Source organism: Pimephales promelas, chromosome 13 (assembly GCF_988280905.1).
Source record: "Pimephales promelas chromosome 13, fPimPro1.hap1.1, whole genome shotgun sequence".
In the NCBI taxonomy this organism is placed as follows: domain Eukaryota; kingdom Metazoa; phylum Chordata; class Actinopteri; order Cypriniformes; family Leuciscidae; genus Pimephales; species Pimephales promelas.
In genome coordinates, this window is record NC_142781.1 from 35,053,286 (window position 1) to 35,080,639 (window position 27,354).

Here is a 27,354-nt window from a genome sequence, read left to right on the forward strand (position 1 = left end):
AATTGAGCAAAAAAAAAAAAAAAAAATGTGTGTGTTCAGGAGGTAAACTTAGGAAAAGTAGCCAAGTCTTGTACCGCTCAGATCAAGGGAAGTATTTTTAAAAAATAAATCAAAACTATTTTGCCCACATTTGTCCAGAATATGGTTTAGGGTTAAAAAGGTTTTCATTAGCTATACACCATAATCATCACAATTATAACAAATAAAGGCTTGAAATATCTCACTTTGAGTCTATATAATATATTAGTTTCACCTTTTAAGTTGAATTACTGAAATAAATGTACATTAATAAAATAAAAATAAAACTTTTACACAATATTCTAATTTTTAGAGTTTCACCTGTATGCAAATATTAAATATTATACATTTTATTGCCCCTTAAATGAACAAAGCACGAGTCATTAATTTCTTCATTTATTGCATTTATTTGGTTCACTTTAAACACAGAAAAGCACAATAAATATAACATTCACTGATTACCATACACAACTGGACAGTGTTTGAAATCAGAGTGAAACACTAATAAACATTTTTTTTCCCCTACATGGATCACATAATACGCTTTTGGATTGAACACGGTTAGTTAATGCCCACAGATGCTGTCTAGTAGTGAAATGAGTGACTTCAACCAATCAGACCCCGTGCATCTGTTCACACCGATGTCCCGACGAAACAGGAAGTGACATCAGTCAGAGAGTGATTGCATACACAAACCCACAGTGAAGTGGTGAACCTGATTTGCCCGAAACTGAAGCAACATGTTCACTAGTGAGATAGTGTTCAACAATAATACTGGCATCTCTTTATTTCAAGTGCTTCCCTTTTAAACGATCTAGAAAGGTCCCTAAAATATCACAAAACAGTAAAACAATCGTCACGTGGTGAACATGATTATACGTCACACATTCAATATAAAAAACTCAAATACAAAAAGAAAACAATATAAAACATCGGAGAACGAGGCAAATAAAACACTTTGGTCAAAAAGAAAGTATTCGCGGTACATATTTCCAGGACGACGTCCTTTCGAACATGAAAACGCGCCGAATGAACGAAACGCATCAGATCGCCGCCAATGTAAACAAACATATTTTCAATTTGAGCAACCGACCCTGACGCGACAGATTTGGCCAATGAATGCGGGTCTTCGGCATCCCGAGTATCGAGCGACTCCTCTCCGTTCACGTACACAGAGGTGTTTATATATCGGTTATATTTCAGCAGGAGAACGTCTCTAGAGAACATTGCATGCTGGGATGGCGTCGGAGGTTAAAGCTCTCTCTCAGACCAGGAGAAAACTATTAAAACGACGTCGTCAGGTATGACTGGATTTGCACAAACAGCCTCGTACAGTGCGGGATAAAGCGACGCCCAACGTTTCGCCGTATGTCATGCCGTGAGCGTGGAGAAGCGTGTCTCGCAGTGTCCGTGTCGGCTCATTCGAAGGCCCACACTTCCAGGTTCTGGACGGTGAAGTCCTGTTTGGAGGACAGTGGCAGGTTGTTGAAGGTGGAGCACTTGGAGGTGGTGCCGTGGTACAGGTCGGCGTCCAGCCACAGGCCCAGACGACCCCTGGGAAGCGGACAGCGTGTGTTAAACATGAGAGACGCGCATGTACGGCAGGTTAGCATGTTTCTGAACTCACCCTCCTCCTCCGATCTGAAGGGAATCCGTGTTTCCTTTCACAAAGTAGGAGTTTTCACCCGTCCAGCGGTACACCTGGAGATAAAGGACGTCGAGTGTTATTATTTAACTGTTTTTTGTAGTCTGGGTGGTTGCTAAGGCATTGCCATGTGGTTGCCAATGTTCCTGAGTGGTTTCTAGGGTGTTGGTAGGCAGTTGCTAAGGTGGTTGATTGGCGGTTGAAGATAAAGCACGTCGAGTGTTATTATTTAACTGTTTTTTGAAGTCTGGGTGGTTGCCAAGGCATTGCTATGTGGTTGCCAATGTTCCTGAGTGGTTTCTAGGGTGTTGGTAGGCAGTTGCTAAGGTGTTATATGGCTGGTTGACTGGGGGTTGAGGATAAAGGACGTCGAGTGACATTATTTAACTGTTTTTTGAAGTCTGGGTGGTTGCCAAGGCATTGCTATGTGGTTGTCAATGTTCCTGAGTGGTTTCTAGGGTGTTGGTAGGCAGTTGCTAAGGTGTTCTGGGCGGTTGAAGATAAAGCACGTCGAGCGTCATTATAACTGTTTTTTGAAGTCTGGGTGGTTGCCAAGGCATTGCTATGTGGTTGCCAATGTTCCTGAGTGGTTTCTAGGGTGTTGGTAGGCAGTTGCTAAGGTGTTATATGGCTGGTTGACTGGCGGTTGAAGATAAAGCATGTCGAGTGACATTATTTAACTGTTTTTTGAAGTCTGGGTGGTTGCCAATGTTCCTGAGTGGTTTCTAGGGTGTTGTTAGGCAGTTACTAAGGTGTTCTGGGTGGTTGCCTGGTGGTTGAAGATAAAGCACGTCGAGTGTCATTATAACTGTTTTTTGAAGTCTGGGTGGTTGCCAATGTTCCTGAGTGGTTTCTAGGGTGTTGGTAGGCAATTGCTAAGGTGTTCTGGGTGGTTGATTGGCGGTTGAAGATAAAGGACGTCGAGTGTCATTATATAACTGCTTTTTGAAGTCTGGGTGGTTGCCAAGGCATTGCTATGTGGTTGCCAATGTTCCTGAGTGGTTTCTGGGGTGTTGTTAGGCAGTTGCTAAGGTGTTATATGGCTGGTTGACTGGCGGTTGAAGATAAAGCATGTCGAGTGACATTATTTAACTGTTTTTTGAAGTCTGGGTGGTTGCCAATGTTCCTGAGTGGTTTCTAGGGTGTTGGTAGGCAGTTACTAAGGTGTTCTGGGTGGTTGCCTGGTGGTTGAAGATAAAGCACGTCGAGTGTCATTATAACTGTTTTTTGAAGTCTGGGTGGTTGCCAAGGCATTGCTATGTGGTTGCCAATGTTCCTGAGTGGTTTCTAGGGTGTTGGTAGGCAGTTGCTAAGGTGTTATATGGCTGGTTGACTGGGGGTTGAGGATAAAGGACGTCGAGTGACATTATTTAACTGTTTTTTGAAGTCTGGGTGGTTGCCAAGGCATTGCTATGTGGTTGTCAATGTTCCTGAGTGGTTTCTAGGGTGTTGGTAGGCAATTGCTAAGGTGTTCTGGGTGGTTGATTGGCGGTTGAAGATAAAGGACGTCGAGTGTCATTATATAACTGCTTTTTGAAGTCTGGGTGGTTGCCAAGGCATTGCTATGTGGTTGCCAATGTTCCTGAGTGGTTTCTGGGGTGTTGTTAGGCAGTTGCTAAGGTGTTATATGGCTGGTTGACTGGCGGTTGAGGATAAAGGACGTCGAGTGACATTATTTAACTGTTTTTTGAAGTCTGGGTGGTTGCCATGGCATTGCTATGTGGTTGCCAATGTTCCTGAGTGGTTTCTAGGGTGTTGGTAGGCAGTTGCTAAGGTGTTATATGGCTGGTTGACTGGCGGTTGAAGATAAAGCATGTCGAGTGTCATTATAACTGTTTTTTGAAGTCTGGGTGGTTGCCAAGGCATTGCTATGTGGTTGCCAATGTTCCTGAGTGGTTTCTAGGGTGTTGTTAGGCAGTTGCTAAGGTGTTATATGGCTGGTTGACTGGCGGTTGAGGATAAAGGACGTCGAGTGACATTATTTAACTGTTTTTTGAAGTCTGGGTGGTTGCCAATGCATTGCTATGTGGTTGCCAATGTTCCTGAGTGGTTTCTAGGGTGTTGGTAGGCAGTTGCTAAGGTGTTATATGGCTGGTTGACTGGCGGTTGAAGATAAAGCACGTCGAGTGTCATTATTTAACTGTTTTTTGAAGTCTGGGTGGTTGCCAATGTTCCTGAGTGGTTTCTAGGGTGTTGGTAGGCAGTTGCTAATGTGTTCTGGGCGGTTGAAGATAAAGCACGTCGAGCGTCATTATAACTGTTTTTTGAAGTCTGGGTGGTTGCCAAGGCATTGCCATGTGGTTGCCAATGTTCCTGAGTGGTTTCTAGGGTGTTGGTAGGCAGTTGCTAAGGTGTTATATGGCTGGTTGACTGGCGGTTGAGGATAAAGGACGTCGAGTGACATTATTTAACTGTTTTTTTGAAGTCTGAGTGGTTGCTAAGGCATTGCTATGTGGTTGCAAATGTTCCTGAGTGGTTTCTAGGGTGTTGGTAGGCAGTTGCTAAGGTGTTCTGGGTGGTTGAAGATAAAGCACGTCAAGTGTCATTATAACGTTTTTTTGAAGTCTGGGTGGTTGCCAAGGCATTGCTATGTGGTTGCAAATGTTCCTGAGTGGTTTCTAGGGTGTTGGTAGGCAGTTGCTAAGGTGTTCTGGGTGGTTGCCAAGTCATTGCTGTGTGGTTGCCAATGTTCCTGAGTGGTTTCTAGGGTGTTGCTAAGCAGTTACTAAGGTGTTCTGATTGGTTGGGAGGACATTGCCAAACAGTTGCCAAGATGTTCTGAGTGGTTGCTAAGGCATTGCTATGTGGTTGCCAATGTACCTGAGTGGTTTCTAGGGTGTTGCTAGGCAGCTGCTACGGTGTTCTGGGTGGTTGCCAGGTTAAGGCATCGCTATGTGGCACTTGAAATGACTTTTTTCATCATTTTTGTCCTTAAAAACCTATGAAGGAACACACCTTGATCTCCGGGCAGAAGCTGTAGAGGAAGGTCTCTCCTGTGCCATAACAGTGCTCACTCACTCGGAAAGGGTGAGTGGAAAACGCTCCAAAAATCTGGAGAAAATTATGAGTTTTTCAGCATGACTGGGTGTTAACCACATCTTAAATTATTTGATTAAGAGAGGAGATACTACTGTAAATTGACTTAGAATGCCTTATTTTACTGTCATGAGTGAAAATTACAGTGTTTACTAGTATTAATACAGGTTTGCATTAATGCTATTTACTGAGAGCTGCCAGCAGATGGCGCTATAGGAGCAAAACAAAAATAAAGACTGGTGTTCGGTATGAACCGGTAGACCGCCCAGCACTACAACAGCAGTAACAGGAGTGTGTGTACCTGGTTGTCCATGTCTTTGATGACCATCAGCACAGGGCAGTCCAGCTCCGTCAGGTTCCTGTACAGGGTTTTCAGGCTGGTCCCGTGTACGACTGTACTGTAGACCAGGCGCCACGGATAACCCTGAACACGCGCCGGCAAACGAGTCGACAACTGCAGAGAAGAGCGGCAAACTAGTCAAGTCGAGTCAGCTTTATTTACAGTGTTTCAAAGCAGCTTTACAGAGATAACAGGAAAATAACGCAGCAAAGTTTGATTCCAGAAGAAAATAGTGTAACAGTCCAGCTTTAAAGGGAGAGTTCACCCAAAAATGAACATTATCCCATGATTTACTCACCCTGAAGCCATCCTAGGCGTGTATGACTCTCTTCTTTCAGACGAATACTATCAAGAGTTATATTAAAAAAAAATGTCCTGGCTCTTTCTATCTTTATAATGGAAGTGAATGGGTGTATGTCTTTGGAAGTCAATTAAAGTGCATCTATCCATCATTAAAAATGCATCTATCCATGATAAAAGTGCATCTATCCATCATAAAAATGCATCTATCCATGATAAAAGTGCATCTATCCATCATAAAAATGCATCTATCCAAGATAAAAGTGCATCTAACCATCATAAAAGTGCATCTATCCAAGATAAAAGTGCATCTAACCATCATAAAAATGCATCTATCCAAGATAAAAGTGCATCTATCCATCATAAAAGTGCATCTATCCAAGATAAAAGTGCATCTATCATCATAAAAGTGCATCTATCATCACAAAAGTGCATCTATCCATCATAAAAGTGCATCTATCCATCATTAAAGTGAATCTATCCATGATAAAAGTGCATCTATCATCACAAAAGTGCATCATAAAAGTGAATCTATCCATGATAAAAGTGCATCTATCATCGCAAAAGTGCATCTATGCATCATAAAAGTGAATCTATCCATGATAAAAGTGCATCTATCATCACAAAAGTGCATCTATCCATCATAAAAGTGCATCTATCCATGATAAAAGTGCATCTATCATCGCAAAAGTGCATCTATCCATCATAAAAGTGCATCTATCCATCATAAAAGTGCATCTATCCATCATAAAAGTGCATCTATCCATGATAAAAGTGCATCTATCATCACAAAAGTGCATCTATCCATCATAAAAGTGCATCTATCCATGATAAAAGTGCATCTATCATCGCAAAAGTGCATCTATCCATCATAAAAGTGCATCTATCCATCATAAAAGTGCATCTATCCATCATAAAAGTGCATCTATCCATGATAAAAGTGCATCTATCCATGATAAAAGTGCATCTATCATCACAAAAGTGCATCTATCCATCATAAAAGTGAATCTATCCATCATAAAAGTGAATCTATCCATGATAAAAGTGCATCTATCATCGCAAAAGTGCATCTATGAATAATAAAAGTAAATCTATCCATCATAAAAGTGAATCTATCCATCATTAAAGTGAATCTATCCATGATAAAAGTGCATCTATCATCGCAAAAGTGCATCTGTCCATGAAAAAGTGCATCTATCCATCATAAAAGTGCGTCTAAAATAAACAGGGCTGTTTCTTATGTAAATGTGTCAATGCAGGAGATCAATAATATTGTTGAATATTACCTAAATTGAAATACTACGTAGTCACAATCATCAACCCTATTCACTTCATAGCAAACTAGTCAAACAAATCCCTATGGATCGTTCAAGACTGCAGTCTGCAGTACCTTCTCGATGTGTGTGTCCTCCAGGAGAGCGCTGGGGTCCATCAGCACCGGAAGAAGATCGACAGGCTCCTCGTCCTCGAAGCTGAAGCTCTGCCGTCTCTTCGCCTCATTAATCGTGATGATCTAGAAGACAAACACGAAAGAAAACTTAATATGTCTCATATTTATTGACTCCTTTTACACTCTGCTTGAATCTGATTGGTTTTGAGGATTTGGCATTATTCTCTATGAGTTCAACGGGCCGTCATGAGTTGTTCCTGTAGGTGTTTGTCTCAGGTGTATTGCTCACCTCCCAGCTGCGAGGAACCGGGTCACTGAAGAAGTTGTCGATCATGGTGAGCTCGTCTTTCTCCACGACCACGAAGCCCTGCTCCTGAGCGTCTTTCCCGTACGCATCGGGAGACCACTGGATGAAGAACGAGTACAGGTGGTCCACTCTGGAGCCCAGAACACACACACACACACACACACACACACACATGGATCAACAGTGTGAGCATTTCACTTGCATTTGCATGTGTGTGTGTGAAGTGTAAAATGTTTTAGGAGCACATGTGTGTGAAAGTCCTTAAAAGTCTATAAATTTCAGTTTTATGAAATTTAAGGTCAATGTCACCGTCAGTGTCACATTTCACATTTAAAACAGTAATATCCTCTACTAAACCTAAACTAATATTGACAAACTATATCCTTACAATCTCTAGTTTTCATATTTGGTGATTGATTTTCAAAAATAAATTACAGAAGAGCCATAATCTATAAATTTGCAACAAGAATATTTTCATACTCCTAAGGCGTGTTCAGACTTTTATTTTGAAATAGTGATGGGAACATGAAAATCATGAAGGAATGGTAGAAACCTCATCCTTTAAACATCCATTAAATTACTTTTTTTTTTTTTTTAAAAAAAGGTCTGAAAATGTATTAAATATAAAGAAAAAAATGATAGATTCATTCATTTGTGATGAGCTATAACGAACATGTGTTATTTGTATGTGATTATTAGAGGTTGAATTCATATCAAAATATGCCAAACTTCCCTTACTACTTATGAATAGGATGTGTACTTCATAAAATGTATGAAAATTGTAGAAATAATGGTTCATATCATTTAAAACAGATGGAAGATGGAAATGGAGGCGCCCTCATGTGGGCAGTGATGGAAACATCAAAGTTTGTAAGTATATAAAATTTGACTGTATGCGATTAATCAATTAATATATTTTAAAAAGTTTGTATGCGTGTATATATAGTATACACACACAAACTTATATATTAATCACAATTAAACAAAGTTTTTTGGAGAGAAATCAATACGTTTAATCACCAAAGATACATTAAATTGTTTAAAAGCGACAGTAAAGACGTAAAATTAAAAAAAGAGATCAATATGTCAAATAAATGCTGTTCTTTTGAACTTTCAATTCATGGAAAATCACAAAAAATATGAAGCCGCACAACCGTTTTCAACATGCATAATAACATTTACCTTATTATTAAATATAGTTTGAAGCAGAAATATTTAAATCCTAGTGTACTTTTTATATTCTAATAAATTATTTTGCCTATAATTGCCTTGTATAGCTTTACTATGGGAGAACTGGTCATACCTCTCTTGCGGCACAGCGAACCAGTACTCCGGCTTCCGGCCCCTGCCGGAGTGGGCGGGGCTTGACGTCCGACCCGTGGCAAACGACTTCCTCATTGGCTTCCCCACCTTAAAGCAGAGGAACATGGGCGGAGCTTTGCTCTTTTCCTCGTTGAACAGCAGCATGTCTGCGGATCACATCAGATATCAGACAAACCGGCCTGGAACATTTACACCCATCTTTCCCTCACGGGTCAAAATAACCTGAAGCCCTAAAAATTATACTTATGTTTTTTTGCCAGGCTTAATTTATTTAATTTTGGTAATTTACTGGTAATTTGGTAATTTATATATATATATATATATATATATATATATACCCAAAATTAAATATATTAAATTATATATATATATATTATTATTTTTTATCATTGTGCATATTCAGATACACATGTGGACATTATAAAATATTTTTTATATAAAATATCTATTTTAAATATCTTTTAAAATATTTTTTATATAAAATATCTAGCACCACTGCCACTATTATTATCACCAATATTACTAGAAATATTATTCTTTTAAATTTTCTAGATATCTATTAATAACTTGGTGAGTTTATATCTATTCTTTTGTATCACAAAAAAAAAAAATTATAAATAAATAAATAAATATACATTTTTGATTTTATATATATTAAATACATTTATATATAATCAAAAATGTTGTTATATCACACTGGAATAACCTATTGTGCATCTCATTGGTCTATTACTTTGTTTATTAGGCTATGTATTATTAATAAAAAAAATGTAAAAAAGAACGGATTGCAAAAAGCTGTTTTTACGTTTAAATAACATAGACAGCACTTAGACATGTTCAACACAAAAGGCATTATGCATTATTAATTCTCTACTCTCTGAAAAATTATTAAGCACACTTGCATATCTTTTATGGAGAAGGCAATCCCAGAATGCATTGCAAAAAAGCTGTTTTTAGGTTTAAATAACTCTAAAATAACACTATCATTAGTCACCTCACAAGTTTTAGAAAGTGCATGCTCACAAACACTCCATGGCTGTGATTGGTTGGTCTGTCCTGTCAATCAAAGTAAAACTCACCTTGGATTGGTCTCTGCATGGTCTTCATGAGCCACGACTTCATCTCGGCCTCACTGGCCCGTCTGCGTTTCTGCGCTTCGGAGAGAAACTCTACGTCCGAGTTTGGTCCCTTAACATGTGGTCCACATTTCCCAGAATCCTCTGGGGCAACTTCACTTTTTTGGTCGTTTTCGATTGCAAAGACACCGTTTACTAAAGTTTCTCCGCTAGTTTTGGTCACTTCTACGGCCGCCTCCTTCCCATCATGCACCAGTGCGGGAATAGACCGCTGCAGATCCGTGTTGTCATCCGTGGAACGGTTGTGAAGCCCTTCGTCTTCATCTTCATCAGCATTAAAAGACCTCAGGGATTCGTCTTTTTGGTCCATGGACACCCGTGTGGGTGTTTTTCGGTGCTCCTGAAGCGACGCCCCCTCCTGGCCGGGGCAAGTAGTGTTTAAGTCACTTTGCAGCAACTCCAGTTCGGTAAATCCTTCATCCGATGGGGATTTGTCAGCGGTTTGGCTTTCTGATATCTCAGAGACGGCCGACTCGATATCGTCTAACACGATTGGCCGATGAGGCGCTCCGAGAGCCTCGTAACGACTAAAAGGGTTCAGATCTCGTTCTGAGGGAAGCTCCTCCCACTCGCCAGGCCTGTATAACGGACAGAGATCCCGCGGTTCATCACTATTATCACGGATCATCGTCATGAGGGGGAAGATGGTGAAATTAAAAGAGAGAAAAACAAACAAAACATCCAAAATGAACAAACGCAAAACAGAACATGACAAATAAATATGACAAAACTTAAGTGATGTTTGGCGTCAAAATAGACTAAAATGGGATGAATGAAAAAAATGGAAAAAGACTTTGAAGGTACAATATGTACGATTATTGAATAAAATATCCACAAATCCTGCAGTTGTGCGCTTACAATATCCCAAAAGTTCTCAAAAATGTTTAATTTCAGAGAAATTCACAATTTTAAGTAGTGCCCGTCCCTTGGAACTTGTCGCGTGTCGATGACGTAATATCCGCGTCATCCCTGGTTTCCGCTCGTACTGCCGTAGTAACCATGGCGACAGACGTGGACAACAGCGTAACGTCTAGCGCCGCGCTCACGCTGTTCAAACATTATGAATCATGGCAAGCAGACTTTGGGACAAAAGGAGAACTAAATTGGGAACTAAAAAAAAATAAATAAAAAAAGTTTACGTTTTATGAGCTCAAATGCTCGCCTTGCTCTGTTCTGAGACGCACGTTCGTGACTCTCCTGTTTGAACTCGTTTATCAAAATGAATGATTTTTTTTCGTGTCATTTGGTTCATTCAACAAATGGAATTACCAAGTTGACTCGGGAAAAGATTCGTTCATTGTGATAAACGAGTTCGAACAGGAGAGTCACGAACGCGCGTCAGAACAGAGCAAGGCGAGCTTATAAAACTTCAACTTTTTTATTTATTTATTAAATGAGCGCTCGTTTTGCTAGATAAGACCCTTATTCATCGTCCCTTTGAACTGAATCTCTCATTTGGGCCTTGAACCGTTTGGTCCCCATTGAAGTCCATTATATGGAGAAAATCCTGGAATGTTTATCAAAAATCTTAATTTCTTTTCGACTGAAGAAAGAAAGACATGGATATCTTGGATGACATGGGGGCGAGTAAATTATCAGCAAAAGTTTTTTTAACCCTCAGGTGCTCTTCGGTCATTTCTGACCGAAAAAATTTATGTTTTGAAATGTTAAAAATCACAGCTTCATCGGAATGCGAAACTTGGTGACTTTTATTCCATTGGGTATGTGAACACACAAAAAAATTGAGGTCATGATCCGAGCAGGCTAAGTGGTCGTAAAAAAAATAGTCACACTTGTGCTCTTCGGTCAAAAATGACCGACCATAGGAAATGAATGGGAAATTGACAAAAACAACAATCTACAACTTCAAACTACAATTTGCAATCTACAAATTGGCCATGATGCAGAAAAAAGTGCTCAACAATGAAGGGGTGACACTCTAAAACATCAAGATTGTGATATTGACACTCACCCACACTCACAAACAGACGCACACACGCACAAATAAACACACACCTGTATGAACCACTGTGTCTGTAATAGAGCAATGTTGTGAGAATATGTGAAATCTATTCAATAATTCAGTCATAATGCAGGAAAAGCTCACAGCAGTGAAGGGGTGACACTAACTTCAATACTGAAATTAACACACACACACACCTATAACAAAGCTGGGGAATTCACATGCCTCTCCATAGAGAACTGTACATTTCATCTAGTGGTTACAACATGGTTCTACGCTTTCTTTCCATACTCTTACCAGATGGCGCTAATCTGCCTTCAAAATTTTTTTTTGGAAGGCCTAGTCTCTATTTTAACCTAAAATACTGCTTAAAAGAAATAAAATAAAAAATGTATATATAAAAAAAAGTTTGTGTTATTTTCAATGGCAAAAATGGACCATAAATATTGCATAAATATTAATAAGTAACATCAAATTGGCTCAAAATACAAAATTAAAAAGAAAAAATATAACTGAACAAAAATAAATTGCATTGGTTTTACTGGGATGGAGAAAGTTTCATTTTTAGGTGTCCGGTCACTTTTGACCGGGAAGATAACAAGTGTGACTCCGAAACGAAGGCTAGTGATTACACCATGATTCTACGCTTTTTCTCTATACTGTAACCAGATGGTGCTAATTTTCTTCAAAAAATTTTTTTTTTTCTGAAGGCCAAGACTCTATAGTATACTAAAATACTGCATTCATTATTTTTAAAAAAAATTATATATACAGTATATTTAGAAAAATATATATACTTTTCCATGGCAAAAATAAACCATAAATATTGCATAAATATTAATAAATTCAATCAAACTGTCTCAAAATACTAAATTAAAAAGAATAAATATTATAGAACAAAAATAAATTGCATTGGTTTTACTGGGATGGAGAAAGTTTCATTTTTAGGTGTCCGGTCACTTTTGACCGGGAAGATAACAAGTGTGACTCCGAAACGAAGAGCACCTGAGGGTTAAAGTGAACTACTCCTTTAAGCGTCTGAACTTTGCAGATGTTGTTTAAACAGCAACATTACACACTAACTACAGCTAGAAAAGTGAAATCATAATCAAACACCCCTTTAAAAGAAACGTAAAAGACTTTGAGGAAGATTTTCTTACGATGGCAGCGCGTCCTTGAGTTTCATGCGGGACACGTCGTCATACAGGGCGACCGACAGCACCTCCTCCATGGGGCAGATCAGCCCGTACTCCTCACAGCCGTTCTCGATCACCAGCGGGTCCGACTTGTGCGGGTCGAACATGATGTTATTGGGCGTTATGATCATTACTCCTCCGACAACACCCTGGAACAAACCAGAGCAGTTCATCACCAATCCAGATTCTGCTTATCCATACATAATGTCTAGTCCAATGAGGTTAAAAAAGTGTTAGTGTTACTATGGAGACGGCAGAAATATGAGCGCTGTCGCTTTAAGAGCCGCACGGGTCCGATACACTGATACAGCACAGAGACTCTCGCGCTTCAGTGCTTTAACCCCTTACCTGTTTGATAATTGACATTAAAATGCACTAATAAACTTAAATGGTTGTAATTCAAGAATGCCTTGGAATATATACATCCAAGTTTGGTCTTGTTTTAAAGAAAACAATCAGCAGATTATTACTGAAGTGAAAGCACTTCAAAAAATTAAAGTATGAATAAAATATAATTTATTAATATAATATAAATATTTAACAATGTTATATTTTTTTTACTATAAAATGAAAGCTATATATCTAACCAAGTTGTGTTCCAAATTTAAAGTTGATATCACAAATTTTTAAGTTCCCATGAGATTTTGTTTAGGCGTTATACCAAAAATAGCCACCGGGTGCCATTGAATTCCATCGAATTTAACTGTATGCATTCTGCCATAACAAATTAATAAATTTCTATCCAAATATCACTTCTGTCACTAAATATGGAACCTTGAGACTCAGACCTTCCCGACAATATGTGTTTTGTCAAGATTAGAAAAGGTTTTGATAATAAATTATGAAAGACGATGCCCAAAAGGGGAGGGGCATAATGAAAAATACCGTTTCTATGGTAACGCAACGTCCAATTTCAAAACGTTTTTTTTTTTATTGACAAATACTAATTATGTTTTATTATGAACTTTCAGCACTAAAAACCAAAGTTTCAATTATTAAAATTGTGTGCAGCAGTGAGATGCATCATGGGAGCCTCACCATGCCGTCAGTGAAGTACTTGCAGCTCATCTTGATGAATTTGACGGTGGTCGGACTCTCGTCTTCAGAGAGAGGAGACGCTTCTCTGCGCACGGGCCTGCTCCATACACCGACCTGTCACACACACACAACAGAAATAGATTAGTCAGCAGAAACTCATTAATTATTCATGATGCTTATTATCACAGCACAAACTCCTCAGAAAGCAGAACACTCGAGCACTTAGTTTGAACGTCCTGATGAACTTCAAGCGGAACCGAAGAACGAACTGAAACAACATCGGGCCAAATCGACGTTCGTTTCGGGAGTTTGAAACGCAAACGCCTCTCGAACTGAATCCTGATGATTACAGGTCTGTCTAACCTTCTCCGCCGACTCTGACGCCGCGAGACGTTCAGCGGGAGCGTCGACCGCAGATCCGGCCTCTGATTGGTCCACATCAGGAACAAACAATTTCTGTGAGGGATCGAGTAAAACCAGAGGTGAAGTTTTGGACTTTACTGGATCACAAGTGAGTGAGTGAGTGAGTGAGTGAGTTTGTGAGTGAGTTTGTGAGTGAGTGAGTCAGTGAGTGAGTCAGTGAGTGAGTTAGTGAGTGAGTGAGTGAGTTTGTGAGTGAGTGTGTCAGTGAGTGAGTTTGTGAGTGAGTGTGTCAGTGAGTGAGTCAGTGAGTGAGTGAGTGAGTGGGTGAGTTTGTGAGTGAGTGAGTCAGTGAGTCAGTGAGTCAGTGAGTGAGTCAGTGAGTTTGTGAGTTTGTGAGTGAGTCAGTGAGTGAGTGAGTTTGTGAGTGAGTGTGTCAGTGAGTGAGTTTGTGAGTGAGTGTGTCAGTGAGTGAGTCAGTGAGTGAGTGAGTGAGTGAGTGAGTGAGTGAGTGAGTGAGTCAGTGAGTGAGTGAGTGAGTCAGTGAGTGAGGGAGTCAGTGAGTGAGTCAGTGAGTGAGTGAGTCAGTGAGTCAGTCAGTCAGTGAGTGAGTCAGTGAGTCAGTCAGTCAGTGAGTGAGTCAGTGAGTGAGTGAGTCAGTGAGTGAGTCAGTCAGTGAGTGAGTCAGTGAGTGAGTGAGTGAGTCAGTGAGTGAGTGAGTGAGTGAGTGAGTCAGTGAGTGAGTGAGTCAGTCAGTGAGTGAGTGAGTCAGTGAGTGAGTGAGTCAGTGAGTGAGTGAGTCAGTGAGTGAGTGAGTCAGTGAGTGAATGAGTCAGTGAGTGAGTGAGTCAGTGAGTGAGTGAGTGAGTCAGTGAGTCAGTGAGTGAGTGAGTGAGTCAGTGAGTGAGTGAGTGAGTGAGTCAGTGAGTGAGTGAGTGAGTGAGTGAGTGAGTTTGTGAGTGAGTGAGTGAGTCAGTGAGTGAGTGAGTCAGTGAGTGAGTGAGTCAGTGAGTGAATGAGTCAGTGAGTGAGTGAGTCAGTGAGTGAGTGAGTGAGTCAGTGAGTCAGTGAGTGAGTGAGTGAGTCAGTGAGTGAGTGAGTGAGTGAGTCAGTGAGTGAGTGAGTGAGTGAGTGAGTTTGTGAGTGAGTGAGTGAGTCAGTGAGTGAGTGAGTCAGTCAGTGAGTGAGTGAGTCAGTGAGTGAGTGAGTGAGTCAGTGAGTGAGTGAGTGAGTGAGTCAGTGAGTGAGTCAGTGAGTGAGTTAGTGAGTCAGTGAGTGAGTGTATGTGAGTGAGTTAGTGAGTGAGTTTGTGAGTGAGTCAGTGAGTGAGTGAGTGAGTCAGTGAGTGAGTGAGTGAGTGAGTGAGTGAGGGAGTGAGTGAGTGTATGTGAGTGAGTTAGTGAGTGAGTTTGTGAGTGAGTCAGTGAGTGAGTGAGTGAGTCAGTGAGTGAGTGAGTGAGTGAGTGAGTCAGTGAGTGAGTTAGTGAGTCAGTGAGTGAGTCAGTGAGTGAGTTAGTGAGTCAGTGAGTGAGTGTATGTGTGTGTGAGTAAGAGTCACCTGTCCAGGTACGAGGCTGTGTGAGAAGAGCCGGTTTAATTGCACCAGTTTATTTGGAGTGATGTTGAACTTCAGAGCGATGCTGTTCAGCGTGTCCTTCAGGCCGACCTGACGACGGCACACACACAGTTAAACGCATCGCACACACACACACCGGAGGTCACTGATGAGCACAGTGTTTAAGGTCATGAACTCACGGTGTACTCCACGGTTCCTGGTGGTTTACTTCTCTCTTTCTTGGTCTGGCTGCAGGATTTACTGCGGTCTTCTGAAACTAAAGTTCATGAAATCAAAAACGGACAGTTCTTGTTTTCTGTTCGGTGTATTGCTGCATTTATTACCAGTGCACATCGTCATTGTTTTAAAGCCATGATCCTGGTAATCTCGAATCAGAATAACTTTCCCATGTCTTCTCTTCTCTGATGATGAGGGCGGGGCAACCTGTCACTCACAGGAGATCAGCCAATAGCAAACCACAACCATCCAATCAGTTCCTCAAGTACAAAATCAAGCCCCGCCCACATTTGTTATTCTTCCAGAAGCCATTTCACACACACAGCCACACACACTTTTATCTGAATTCAATTATGAGTTTCAGTCTCGCTGGAATATTTTCAGCTTAAAGTCGCCCTGTAGTCAATCTTTATATCCCTTAAAACTCATATTTGATCACCAAAAGGACATATTTAAATGTTTTTCTAAAAATATGCCTTAAAATATCTTGAATGTAACTCAACACCTTTGCCTCATTTAGTATTCGCGGTTCTATGAATATGCAAATGAGCTCCGCCTCCACTCCCTCACTCAGAGATCCACTGGTTGATCACACGTTGATCTGATTGGTTACAAGGTGGTTTGTGACGTCAGAAACACCAGCGATTACAGCAAATTAAATATAAACATATAAACATCATAAAACGCTTGATTTCCACCACAGGGGGCTCTACATAAAGCAAGTTTAAATTACTTAAACTGAAATAGACATATTACAAAAATAAACAATAAACTAAAAATGACCCGTGACAAAAACATTAAAATAAAAGCTAGTTATATGAATAAATAATATCAAAGTGAATAACTTATCCACACCCAGCTAAAGAAGAATAACACTAGCCGCGTTTCCACTGCCGGGCCAGGGCCGGGCCGTGCTAGTGCGTGCCAGGGCCAGTCGCGTTTCCACTGTCACTTCCGGGGCTTGATCGGGGCTTCCTCAGGGCCAACGGCCAGGATTTCTGGCCCGTCGAATACCTTGGGCCAGAGCAGGCCAGCTCGTGCTAGAGGCGTGCTCAAGGTAAAAGGCGGAGTTTATCGGTGTTATGGAACGTTATGATCTGAAGCAAGATGCACATTTCACTTTTTATTAGGGGTGTCCATGTTTAAAATTGCATAACCGAGTGAAACCTTTTTGCTCGGTTAAGTGGCGTCAATAAATATTTGCTCAAAACTTTTGCGGTTTTTTCTGAATGTCAATAAAAAAATATTGTGAAATGACAGCGTTTCCGTTAACGATGCGACTAAAACATCTTTTTTTTCTTTCGCGATAAGTCATTCCAAAAATAATGGCAAACGGACGTTGGTAGTCTATCAGCCACCGCACTAGACATTATTATTAGCCTATTTATGGACGTGCGTGTTATCCAAGCATTAATGGCAGGGAAAGAGAATGTCCCTCATTTCTGCTCCGAGGTCTTGATTGTGGCATTTCTTTGAGGTTTTGTCTAGTAGGCTATTCCACATCTTTTATGAATTTTAAAAAAGAACTCTGCTTATGTCCAAACGGTCTACTTTTTGTGTTCATTCGTTTCCCCTTATTTAATCCGTTGGCCTAATTGCAAAATGAAAAATTAACGGTTGTTGTCTTTTGTAAAACGCAAAGTTGAACACCAAAATGTTCATTTGAACTGTAGGTCTATGCCAAATGCTGAGCAAAAATATATAGGCTATATATAGGCTACATATCGACAAATTTTCAGATATTTGTTAGATTTTTTTGCCCCTTTAAACATTTAAACATTGATTTATATGCTATAATAGGCTAAATGTGCCTAATAATAAAATAATATAAAATAACGAGGCATTAATTGTTTATTAATAAACTATTGTTTTCTAAATCATTTTCGGCTAAAAACATATCTCCGGATGCACATTTAGAGAGAAATTAATTAGCTACATAATTACATAGTCAGAAGATATTGGCTTTCGATTAGAATTTGTTCGTTTTAAATTGGACATTTAAAGCTTTAGTCTACAAAGGCTGCAGACTAAAGCTTTAATGTCCAATTTAAAACGAACAAATTCGAATGCGGTCGGTGGCTGTTTCAGTTCTCGCGCTTCAGTTCACGGAGATCATGAAGCCTGATTGTTGAAGCACGTTTTCTTGTTATTGTGGGTTTACGCAAATACATGTATTTGCGAATATGTATTATTATTTTCTGTATGACCAGAAATGAAAGAGTATTTTAAGTTGTTTCCACTGAAAGAACTGCAGTGAAACACTGGATATGCGTCAAAAATATTGTGTTTATTTGTGCTTTGTTATTGGATAAAGGCGTCTTATGCAGACTAATAAAATGTTACAATAATGATTATAATTATTATTATTATTATTATTTGAGGACAGAGTTTTTGCGAAATGGACGTGTTTTCAATGTGCTTATTTTCAATTGCCAATTTCAGTTTGAAGGGTGATGGAAATGTGGCTTTGACTGCTCCGTACTTACTGCGTTTTATTTCTATAATTAATTTCGTTTCAAATGGGATCCAAAGTTATTAAAGGTGTTAAAAATTAAAAGGGCCTCGGTTAACGGTTAATGAAAAACTCGAAAACGTGCAGCCCTACTTTTATCGCGCAAAAAAAAAAAAAAAAAAAAAAAAAATCGCTGCTTGAAATGGAGAATCGCCTGTACTGGTCTGTCGAGGATACCAAAGCTCTTCTGAGCATTTGGGCAGAAGAAAGGGTAACGTTACGACGTCAATTTGACGCCGTGTGAAGAAACAGTCCCTCACCCGTCCCCCTCTGTTATTATTAGTGGCGACTCGCGAGACAATCGGGACACTATTGCAGCCACGGCAGGTGAGTTAATATGCTATCTTAAAAAATAAATTAATTCATAATACCCGCTGAAATGGGTTGGGTTGTATGACGTTTGATCCAGAAAGGCGTGTTAGGGGCGGGGTTTAAGGCAACGCTGTGGGGCTACTGGCCCGGCAGTGGAAACGCAAGTCCGGTGCTTGAGGCCCGAGGCCACTAGCTCGGCTCGGCTCGCTGTTAGCTCTGGCCCAGCCCTAGCCCGGCAGTGGAAACGCGGCTACTGATATTATATAACAAAAGCTTTGAAGACTCATACAGCGCTGTTGTTTATTAATGACGTCCGCCTGTGTAATAATGAGCCACTGCATCTACAGATCATGTCAAACATAAAGAACAATACGCGTGTCACTCAACACCGCTCTGAAACTAGAGAAGAGACGTCAACACATCATCTACGGCAGTCACATGACCCAACACACACACCAGAGATACACAGCACTAACAGTACAACGTCTTTAAAGCGGGTGTATGCCAATATTTACACGTATTAAGTAGCGATGGGCAATGATTAATCACATCCTAATTAAAAAAATTGTGTTTACATTATGTGTGTGTGGTGTGTATAATTATTTTGCATTTATATATATATAAATATATATATATATTAGGGCTGTGCAAAAATTAATTGCGATTAATCGCATCCAAAATAAAAGTCTGTGTTTACATAATATATTGGTGTGTGCTGTATAGAATTATTTTGTATGTATAAATACACACACATGCATGTATATATTTAAGAAAATGTGTTATTCATATATAAAATATTTATATCATATAGATTATGTATTTATATATATATATAGAATTTAAGCGCAAATAATTCTTAAATATATACATGCATGCATAGGTATTTATATATACAAAATAATTATATACAGCACACACAAATATATTATGTAAACACAGACTTTTATTTTGGATGCGATTAATCGCAATTAACTTTTGCACAGCCCTAATATATATATATATATATATATTATCATATATAAATCCCAAATATATATATATATATATATATAGATAGATATAGATATAGATACATATATGTATGTATATATTTAAGAAATAATTGCATATATACATAATCTATATTAAATGTAAATATTTTATGTATTAATAACACTTTTTTAAAAAAAATATATATATATATATGTATATATATATATATACATGCATGTGTGTGTATTTATTTATACAAAATAATTACACACACCTATATTATGTAAACACAAACCTTTATTTTGGATGCGATTACTCGTTGCCCATGCCAAGTATTAATCGCTTTTTGTATTGCCTTCACCAAGGCCTTAAAAATGAGAGCTTTATTTTATTAAAATAAAAATGTCAGATTGATATCGGTATCGGCAAATAGCCAAAGCGGCGCATCGGTATCGGAAGTGAAAAAGTGTCATGGGGAAATCCCAACTTTTTACAACGGTTTACTTTTACTAAAGACATAACTGATTATATTTGTTAGGATACTGCAATAATTGAGTGTGAAAGTCGGCGGCTGCAGTTCACTTAAAGGCCACCGGTGTCGCTGTTAACAAGGTTTCTGAATTTTTAATTATCAGCAATCGTGTTCTGCTGGTTCCTCAGTCTCGAGTGAACGGTCGGATCTTTATATGTGGTTTGCAGATCTGTGAGGTGTTATTTTACACCAGACGAAGCATATCTGGTTTAGTTATGTAACTAAATGTAACCTTTGACTGGGTGGTTAGAGACGTGTGTGTGTGTGTGTGAGAGCCTCTTCCTGTCTGTTCGACTGATAAACACCAGACTCACACTCATCTGGTGGTCACTTCCTGTGAGCCTCAAACACACACACACAGTCTGAAAGATGACATCAACTTTCTGAAGAAACATTCCTGGTCATATTGTGAACATGTATTCATAATTTTGCTTCAAAATGCAATATTTTGCTCCACAGCTGCTCCTTTCTGCTGCTGTAATTGAATCGGGAACGAATATATAATTAAATCAATAAAAATACAAATTAATTCTCACAATTAAATCAAAACCTTATCAATTAAATAAAATTCCAGACTACACAAATACCCACAGAATATTCGGTTTAACTGAGAAATACATCATTTTATTAAAGTCTTGATTGCTTTTTTAAAATTACTATTTGTTTTGGCTAAATCTGATTATTGCGACTGCAATTTAAAATGCAATTTGAAGAAAAAACTTTGTAGGGCTGTACAATTTGCACACAATTTTGTGATTATACATCAATATGGCTATAGAATAATAATAAATATTATTATTATTATTACAACTAAAAAAAATAATTTCTACTACTGTAATATTTCACTTAAAAAAAAATTCACTTTGAAAAATTCTATAATAATAATAAAAATGTTATCTTACATTACAACAATAAAATTTCTTTACTAATAATATGTATGGCTGCCTAAATTGGTTTTAAAGATTTTTTTACTTTTATTTAGTATATGAAGACGGTTGGTTGGTGTGTGTTGTGTTCAAAAACGTAATTTATTGAAATCGCAGACTTTGCAATTTACTAATATTAAATAAGTATACTTGAACTATTTCAATTTAAAATCAAAACCAAATAATTTTTCAGAATAATTATAAATATAATGATATTTGGATTGCTCGCATTAAACTGGAGAAGTTCAGCCGGTCCGACGTTCACCTGATCTGCCATTTTCTCCTCTCCCGTTCTCCGGCTGTTCTCGGTCCTGAGATCGTCCAATAGGAGCAGGTTCACTGATGACTGGCGTCTTGGATTCGACATCTGATTGGCTCTGCTCAGCATCCGCCTTTTCTGATTGGCTCTGCTTTGGCTGCCGTTTCTTCTTCAGCCTGCCAGTAAAGACAACTTCATCAGCCTCAACTATCAAACAGCAACAAAGAAACAACCTCCACAGAGCCGTGACACTTCCCCTGGGTGAAGTCCAGAGAAACTGCAGCGAGCCGAGCCAAGATGGCCGACAGAGCTCAGAGAAACTGCAGCGAGCCGAGCCAAAATGGCCGACAGAGTTCAGAGAAACTGCAGCGAGCCGAGCCAAGATGGCCGACAGAGCTCAGAGAAACTGCAGTGAGCCGAGCCAAGATGGCCGACAGAGCTCAGAGAAACTGCAGTGAGCCGAGCCAAGATGGCCGACAGAGCTCAGAGAAACTGTAGCGAGCCGAGCCAAGATGGCCGACAGAGCTCAGAGAAACTGTAGCGAGCCGAGCCAAGATGGCCGACAGAGCTCAGAAAAACTGCAGTGAGCCGAGCCAAGATGGCCGACAGAGCTCAGAGAAACTGCAGTGAGCCGAGCCAAGATGGCCGACAGAGCTCAGAGAAACTGCAGCGAGCCGAGATGGCCGACAGAGCTCAGAGAAACTGCAGCGAGCCGAGCCAAGATGGCCGACAGAGCTCAGAGAAACTGCAGCGAGCCGAGCCAAGATGGCCGACAGAGCTCAGAGAAACTGCAGCGAGCCGAGCCAAGATGGCCGACAGAGCTCAGAGAAACTGCAGCGAGCCGAGCCAAGATGGCCGACAGAGCTCAGAGAAACTGCAGCGAGCCGAGCCAAGATGGCCGACAGAGCTCAGAGAAACTGCAGCGAGCCGAGCCAAGATGGCCGACAGAGCTCAGAGAAACTGCAGCGAGCCGAGCCAAGATGGCCGACAGAGCTCAGAGAAACTGCAGCGAGCCGAGCCAAGATGGCCGACAGAGCTCAGAGAAACTGCAGCGAGCCGAGCCAAGATGGCCGACAGAGCTCAGAGAAACTGCAGCTAGCCGAGCCAAGATGGCCGACAGAGCTCAGAGAAACTGCAGCTAGCCGAGCCAAGATGGCCGACAGAGCTCAGAGAAACATTTTGACATTATTTTTCTGACTAATAAACACCTCTAATCACAATTTCTCATTTCTGATTTCCTCACATTATAAAATACGACTTCAGAAATACAGATATTCTTGTAATGATTTTGAGGTGAAATATGAGCCAGACACACTCCTCCTCGAGAGAATCACATGTAAACAGATCGACGGAGAAAGTGTGTGTGAGAAAACTAGAGGAGAGATTCTCTAATGGCGAACGACAGCGGCCGATCGATCAACTGAGTCAAAGCTCACAGTCTAACACACTCACACTTAAACACAAACACACACACTTACACAAATGCACACACACTCGTGCACAGTCTCTCACTCGCACACACACAAAAACACTCACTCAGACACACTCATGCGCACACACACACTCAAACACTCGCGCACACACGCAATCACATACTCACACACTCAGACACACACACCTTACACAGTGTTACACACTCGTGCACAAACACACTTACTCAGACACACAAACAACTCTCACACACATACACACACACACACACACACACACACACACAAGTCACAGATCAGTACAGACACATTCCTCCGCCGAGTTCATTTCCCATAATCATAAAGGACAGGAAACAGAGCCGCACTTCATCCCACCAGAGACTCACACTCACAAACACAACACACACACACTACAGCATTACACACTGACAACAACACACACACTACAGCATTACACACTGACAACAACACACACACACTACAGCATTACACACTGACAACAACACACACACACACTCTACAGCATTACACACAGACAACAACACACACACTACAGCATTACACACTGACAACAACACACACACACTACAGCATTACACACTGACAACAACACACACACACACACTACAGCATTACACACTGACAACAACACACACACACTACAGCATTACACACTGACAACAACACACACACACACTCTACAGCATTACACACAGACAACAACACACACACACTCTACAGCATTACACACAGACAACAACACTGTTATTATAGCATTTTCTAATATTCTGAATATATCTTCAGTTTTCATTTAATTTTAAGTTTTCCCATCTATTTTATTTTAGCTTTACTTCAATTGCCAACATTGTGTGCATGCGCGTGTGTGCATGCGTGTGTGTGTGTGTGTGTGTGATTTTTCCAGCTGTTCTCTGCTCCAGCAGGTGAAAGCGCTACGTCAGCTCAATCTCCTCAACAACACACACCATCAGACGTCACGCACATGAGCAATAATAATAGCTAACTTCTGTCCTCCACTCCACATATTCAGTGTGTGAAAGATTATTCAATAACTCCAGCGTCACATGTCTTCAGGAGAGTCATGTGACCTGAATTACTATGATCTTGGATCTAGTCAGTTTAACAGATTTACTGGATGTTTTAATCTGAAACGTTCAAGCAACATTTAACAGATTCAAACTCATGATCTACTTTATGTTTTAATTAGGAGACAGAAAGTCATAAATGTTTGTGTGGAAGCCCATTTATGGCACCTAGAACACAACGTGCTTTGATTAATCATAATGACATAAAAAGCAATAATTATGTCAGAATTATTACATTACATATGCTATAATTTTGACTTTTTGTGTCGTCATTTCAACTTTGACAAATGTGGCTTATTATGTCGTATTGTGTGTTTTAACCTAATAATTTTGACTTTTTATGTCATCATTTCAACTTTTTGTCCAAAATATGACTTGATAAAATTATTTATGCTATAATTGTTACTTAGTATCTCATAATTTCACCTTTTTATGTCATAATTATATTTTTCCCTCATAGATTCGTGTTTTTATGTTATATCTATGGCTTTAAATTTTGATGCTTTTATCATCATTTTGAGCTTTTGTCATAAGTCAATTTTGAATTATGATGCTTATCATATGTCACATATTTTATCTTAATTGTAATGTAGTTTCTCATAACTTAGATTTTTGTATCATAATATGAACTTTTCCTCATAATTTCTACTTATGTAACGATAATAGCTTTTATCTCATAATTTTGAGTTACGTATGCATGTCAAAATTTTGACATTTTACGTCATTTTTGACTTTGTGGCCATAAAAAATATGGCTTTAATTTCATAATTTAAATGCCATAATTATGATACTGACTATTTATGTCACGATTTTTCCCTCAGTTGACATTATAATGGCTTTTATCACTTAATTTAGAATTTTTATGTCATATTTAAGATGTTTTCTCCTAACTTTGACCTCTTATGTCATAATAATGATTTTGTTTTCCTCATAGTTTTGACTTTTCATCATATAATTATATATTTTTCCTTTCATAAGTCTGGAGAGTCATTCGTGTGAGAAAATAATGTCAGAATGTTAAATTTTCACACCAGAAACAAGATTTACAGCAAAATCCATTAGTAAAAACATCTCACCAACCAAGAGTAAGTTATTAATTCCACTTTGAGCACCATCACCATTTCCAGCTCTTCATACCCCCCTCGGCTCTCACTTCCTGTCACGTGTTTCCTGTGTAAATCTGAGTTATTTCCCCTCACCTGGCGAAGTATCCAGGCCTCTTCTCGCTCTTCTCCATTACGGACCCTGATCACAGCAACTCCTTCCAGTCCAGAATGGGGATCTCAACGTTGCCTGAGCGTTCCTGTCTTCACAAAGACACGAAAAGCAGAATATCGGCCCCTTAATATGTCGGCCCTTATCTTTAATCGTGGGTCAATGGGTCACATACAGGTTGCTGCAATAAACCCAGTGACACAAACATCAGCTCTGAGTGGGAAAACTGTCGATTCAGACCGGATCCGGCGAGGTTCAGCTGGTTTTTTTTAAGGGTGAAGCCATTAAATCACCACTAATGGCAATCTTTATAGTTAAGACACTCATTATTGTTCAAGATCAACAAAGCCTGTGTTTGATTTGGGATAAGCAGTGATTAGATTGAGCCTAAACATCTGATTACTGACTGATATCTCAAATCAATCTGCTTTGGTAACATGTCAAAGGGTTAAACTGAATGTTTACATGACATAATCCCGTTTGATAGAGAGTGAAACTCACGTTCAGCACGTAATTTTACGCACAATGACGTCACGCGCATCAGGTTACAGCTGATAGCCGCCTATACATCATATGCACAACACTGGAAATGCATGCACAAAAGACAACATCATATGCATGCATTAAAATGAACCATTTTAAAGGATGACATCATATTTATCTTATTAGACATAAAGGCCAAATGCTGTGCATTTGAAACGCGTTCCTGCCATGCATATTAATTAAAAACAAATCGAAGTATGAAACACACATATATATATAGGTTTGGTCCTGCAGGAATTGCACGCGCATTTCACCCACCTAAACAAACACTACATCCCTGAAGACCCGGCTCGCGTCACTCCATCCCCTCGTCGATCATATAAACGCTGCTCTTCTTCGGCTAGATGTGAACGAGAACGCGCTATTGTTGATATAAACACGCACACATGCAGTCCAGGCTAACAGGCTAAAGCTAAAGGAATTAAAGTCCTTCCATATCAAGATTGAAAGCGGATTCGCTGTTTCTTGTCATATTTCTGTGACACCGACGTCAGCTCTCGGGGACTTTGACCCGTTTTATCGCCAGTCAATCGACAAAAGCGCTTGACGTGCGTGTTTGGGTTTGGAAATAGAATTAAGTATTCATATCTAAATTTAAATGTCGATATTCTCATAGGTCGAAGTCCTCTCATGCCACGCCCATGTTCCCGGGTGATTGACAGGAAAAGCGGAAACGCCCCTTCCCCCTTTAACTCCAGGCTAGATGCTGTATGCAGTGACTCTTGTACATCACAGGTCTCCATAAAATCGTTTTGTATTTTTTTTTACATCACATCTAGTAGCCTATTTTATTTTAGTGCAATATTACTGCTGTTTTTTATTTGATATTTATTTTTTGTTATTTTTTTTTTAGGAAAATATAAACAAGTATATTAACATCCAAAATATTTTTTGACCAACAAAAACGGCACATATTTAAACATATTAGTGAAATATATAAAATGGAAACACCTAAAACAGGTGTGACAACTTGCCCCAACCTATAATCCTCTTTTCATGAGTTTTTAAGTTAATAAATGTTTTTAATTGATGAATTGCTGTGCAGATCTGTTTTTAAAGAAGACATTCAGCGATTAACATAAATGAAAATGTAAATATGTTATTATAGAAGCTTAAGTTTATTTTAAAGCAAATCAACTAAACAATTTTATTTTATTAAAAAAATACATATTTTATAAAATAACCAGGACTCTAAACTTACTAGAACATAAACAAAGTTTCATTCCGAATTTGATATCACCAAAAACGAGCCGCTAAAGGCGTTATGGAGTGCAGTTTCACAGGTCGAGTGATATGTGACTGAACTAGAGAAACTAGCTTTAATGCCAGTACATTTTTTTGACTTCCTTAAAATTTGTCTTGAATATAAAAATGAAAGTGTGTGAAGCGTTGGTTGAGTTTGGCATGTGTCCTGCTGGAACTGAACTGGCACAAACTAGATCTCATGTATGTGGGATTTATGATGTCACGTCCTGATTGACGTGCTGTTAACACAAACACACACACACACAATCCTCAATAAGAACATATTCAAGAATATTTGATATGCATTTAAACATATATTAGGCCCCCCAGTGGTGAAAATGTTTTTAAATGATGTTTATATGTCTATTTTTCAATACTCTTTAAGACACCCCATGTGTAAATATATAAGTCGTATTTCTGCAGTGAACAGAGACAGTCTCAAAAACACGTTTTGAAATCGC

The 27,354-nt window shown here is 39.3% G+C and overlaps 1 protein-coding gene across 7 annotated transcripts; it reads right to left on the reverse strand.

The window, feature by feature from the left end:
• Nucleotides 1-508: 508 nt before the first annotated feature.
• ncoa7b (nuclear receptor coactivator 7b) lies at nt 509-26,272 on the reverse strand. Of its 7 annotated transcripts, none has more exons than XM_039690097.2 (16): nt 25,907-26,272; nt 25,090-25,193; nt 21,364-21,533; nt 15,808-15,878; nt 15,611-15,718; nt 14,056-14,148; nt 13,693-13,806; nt 12,619-12,803; nt 9,439-10,106; nt 8,340-8,505; nt 7,019-7,166; nt 6,730-6,852; nt 5,001-5,153; nt 4,619-4,714; nt 1,646-1,719; nt 509-1,572 (listed from the first exon to the last, which is right to left on the reverse strand). In XM_039690097.2, the coding sequence occupies exons 2-16, from the start codon at nt 25,125-25,127 to the stop codon at nt 1,437-1,439; spliced, it is 2,343 nt and encodes a 780-aa protein (XP_039546031.2). In that variant the 5' UTR covers nt 25,128-25,193; nt 25,907-26,272; the 3' UTR covers nt 509-1,436. The 7 variants fall into 7 exon arrangements, with proteins under 7 accessions (XP_039546031.2, XP_039546030.2, XP_039546029.2 ...); XM_039690096.2 differs by having other exon boundaries at nt 25,090-25,197; XM_039690095.2 differs by having other exon boundaries at nt 15,808-15,884; nt 25,907-26,271.
• Between the last annotated feature and the right edge of the window lie 1,082 nt (nt 26,273-27,354).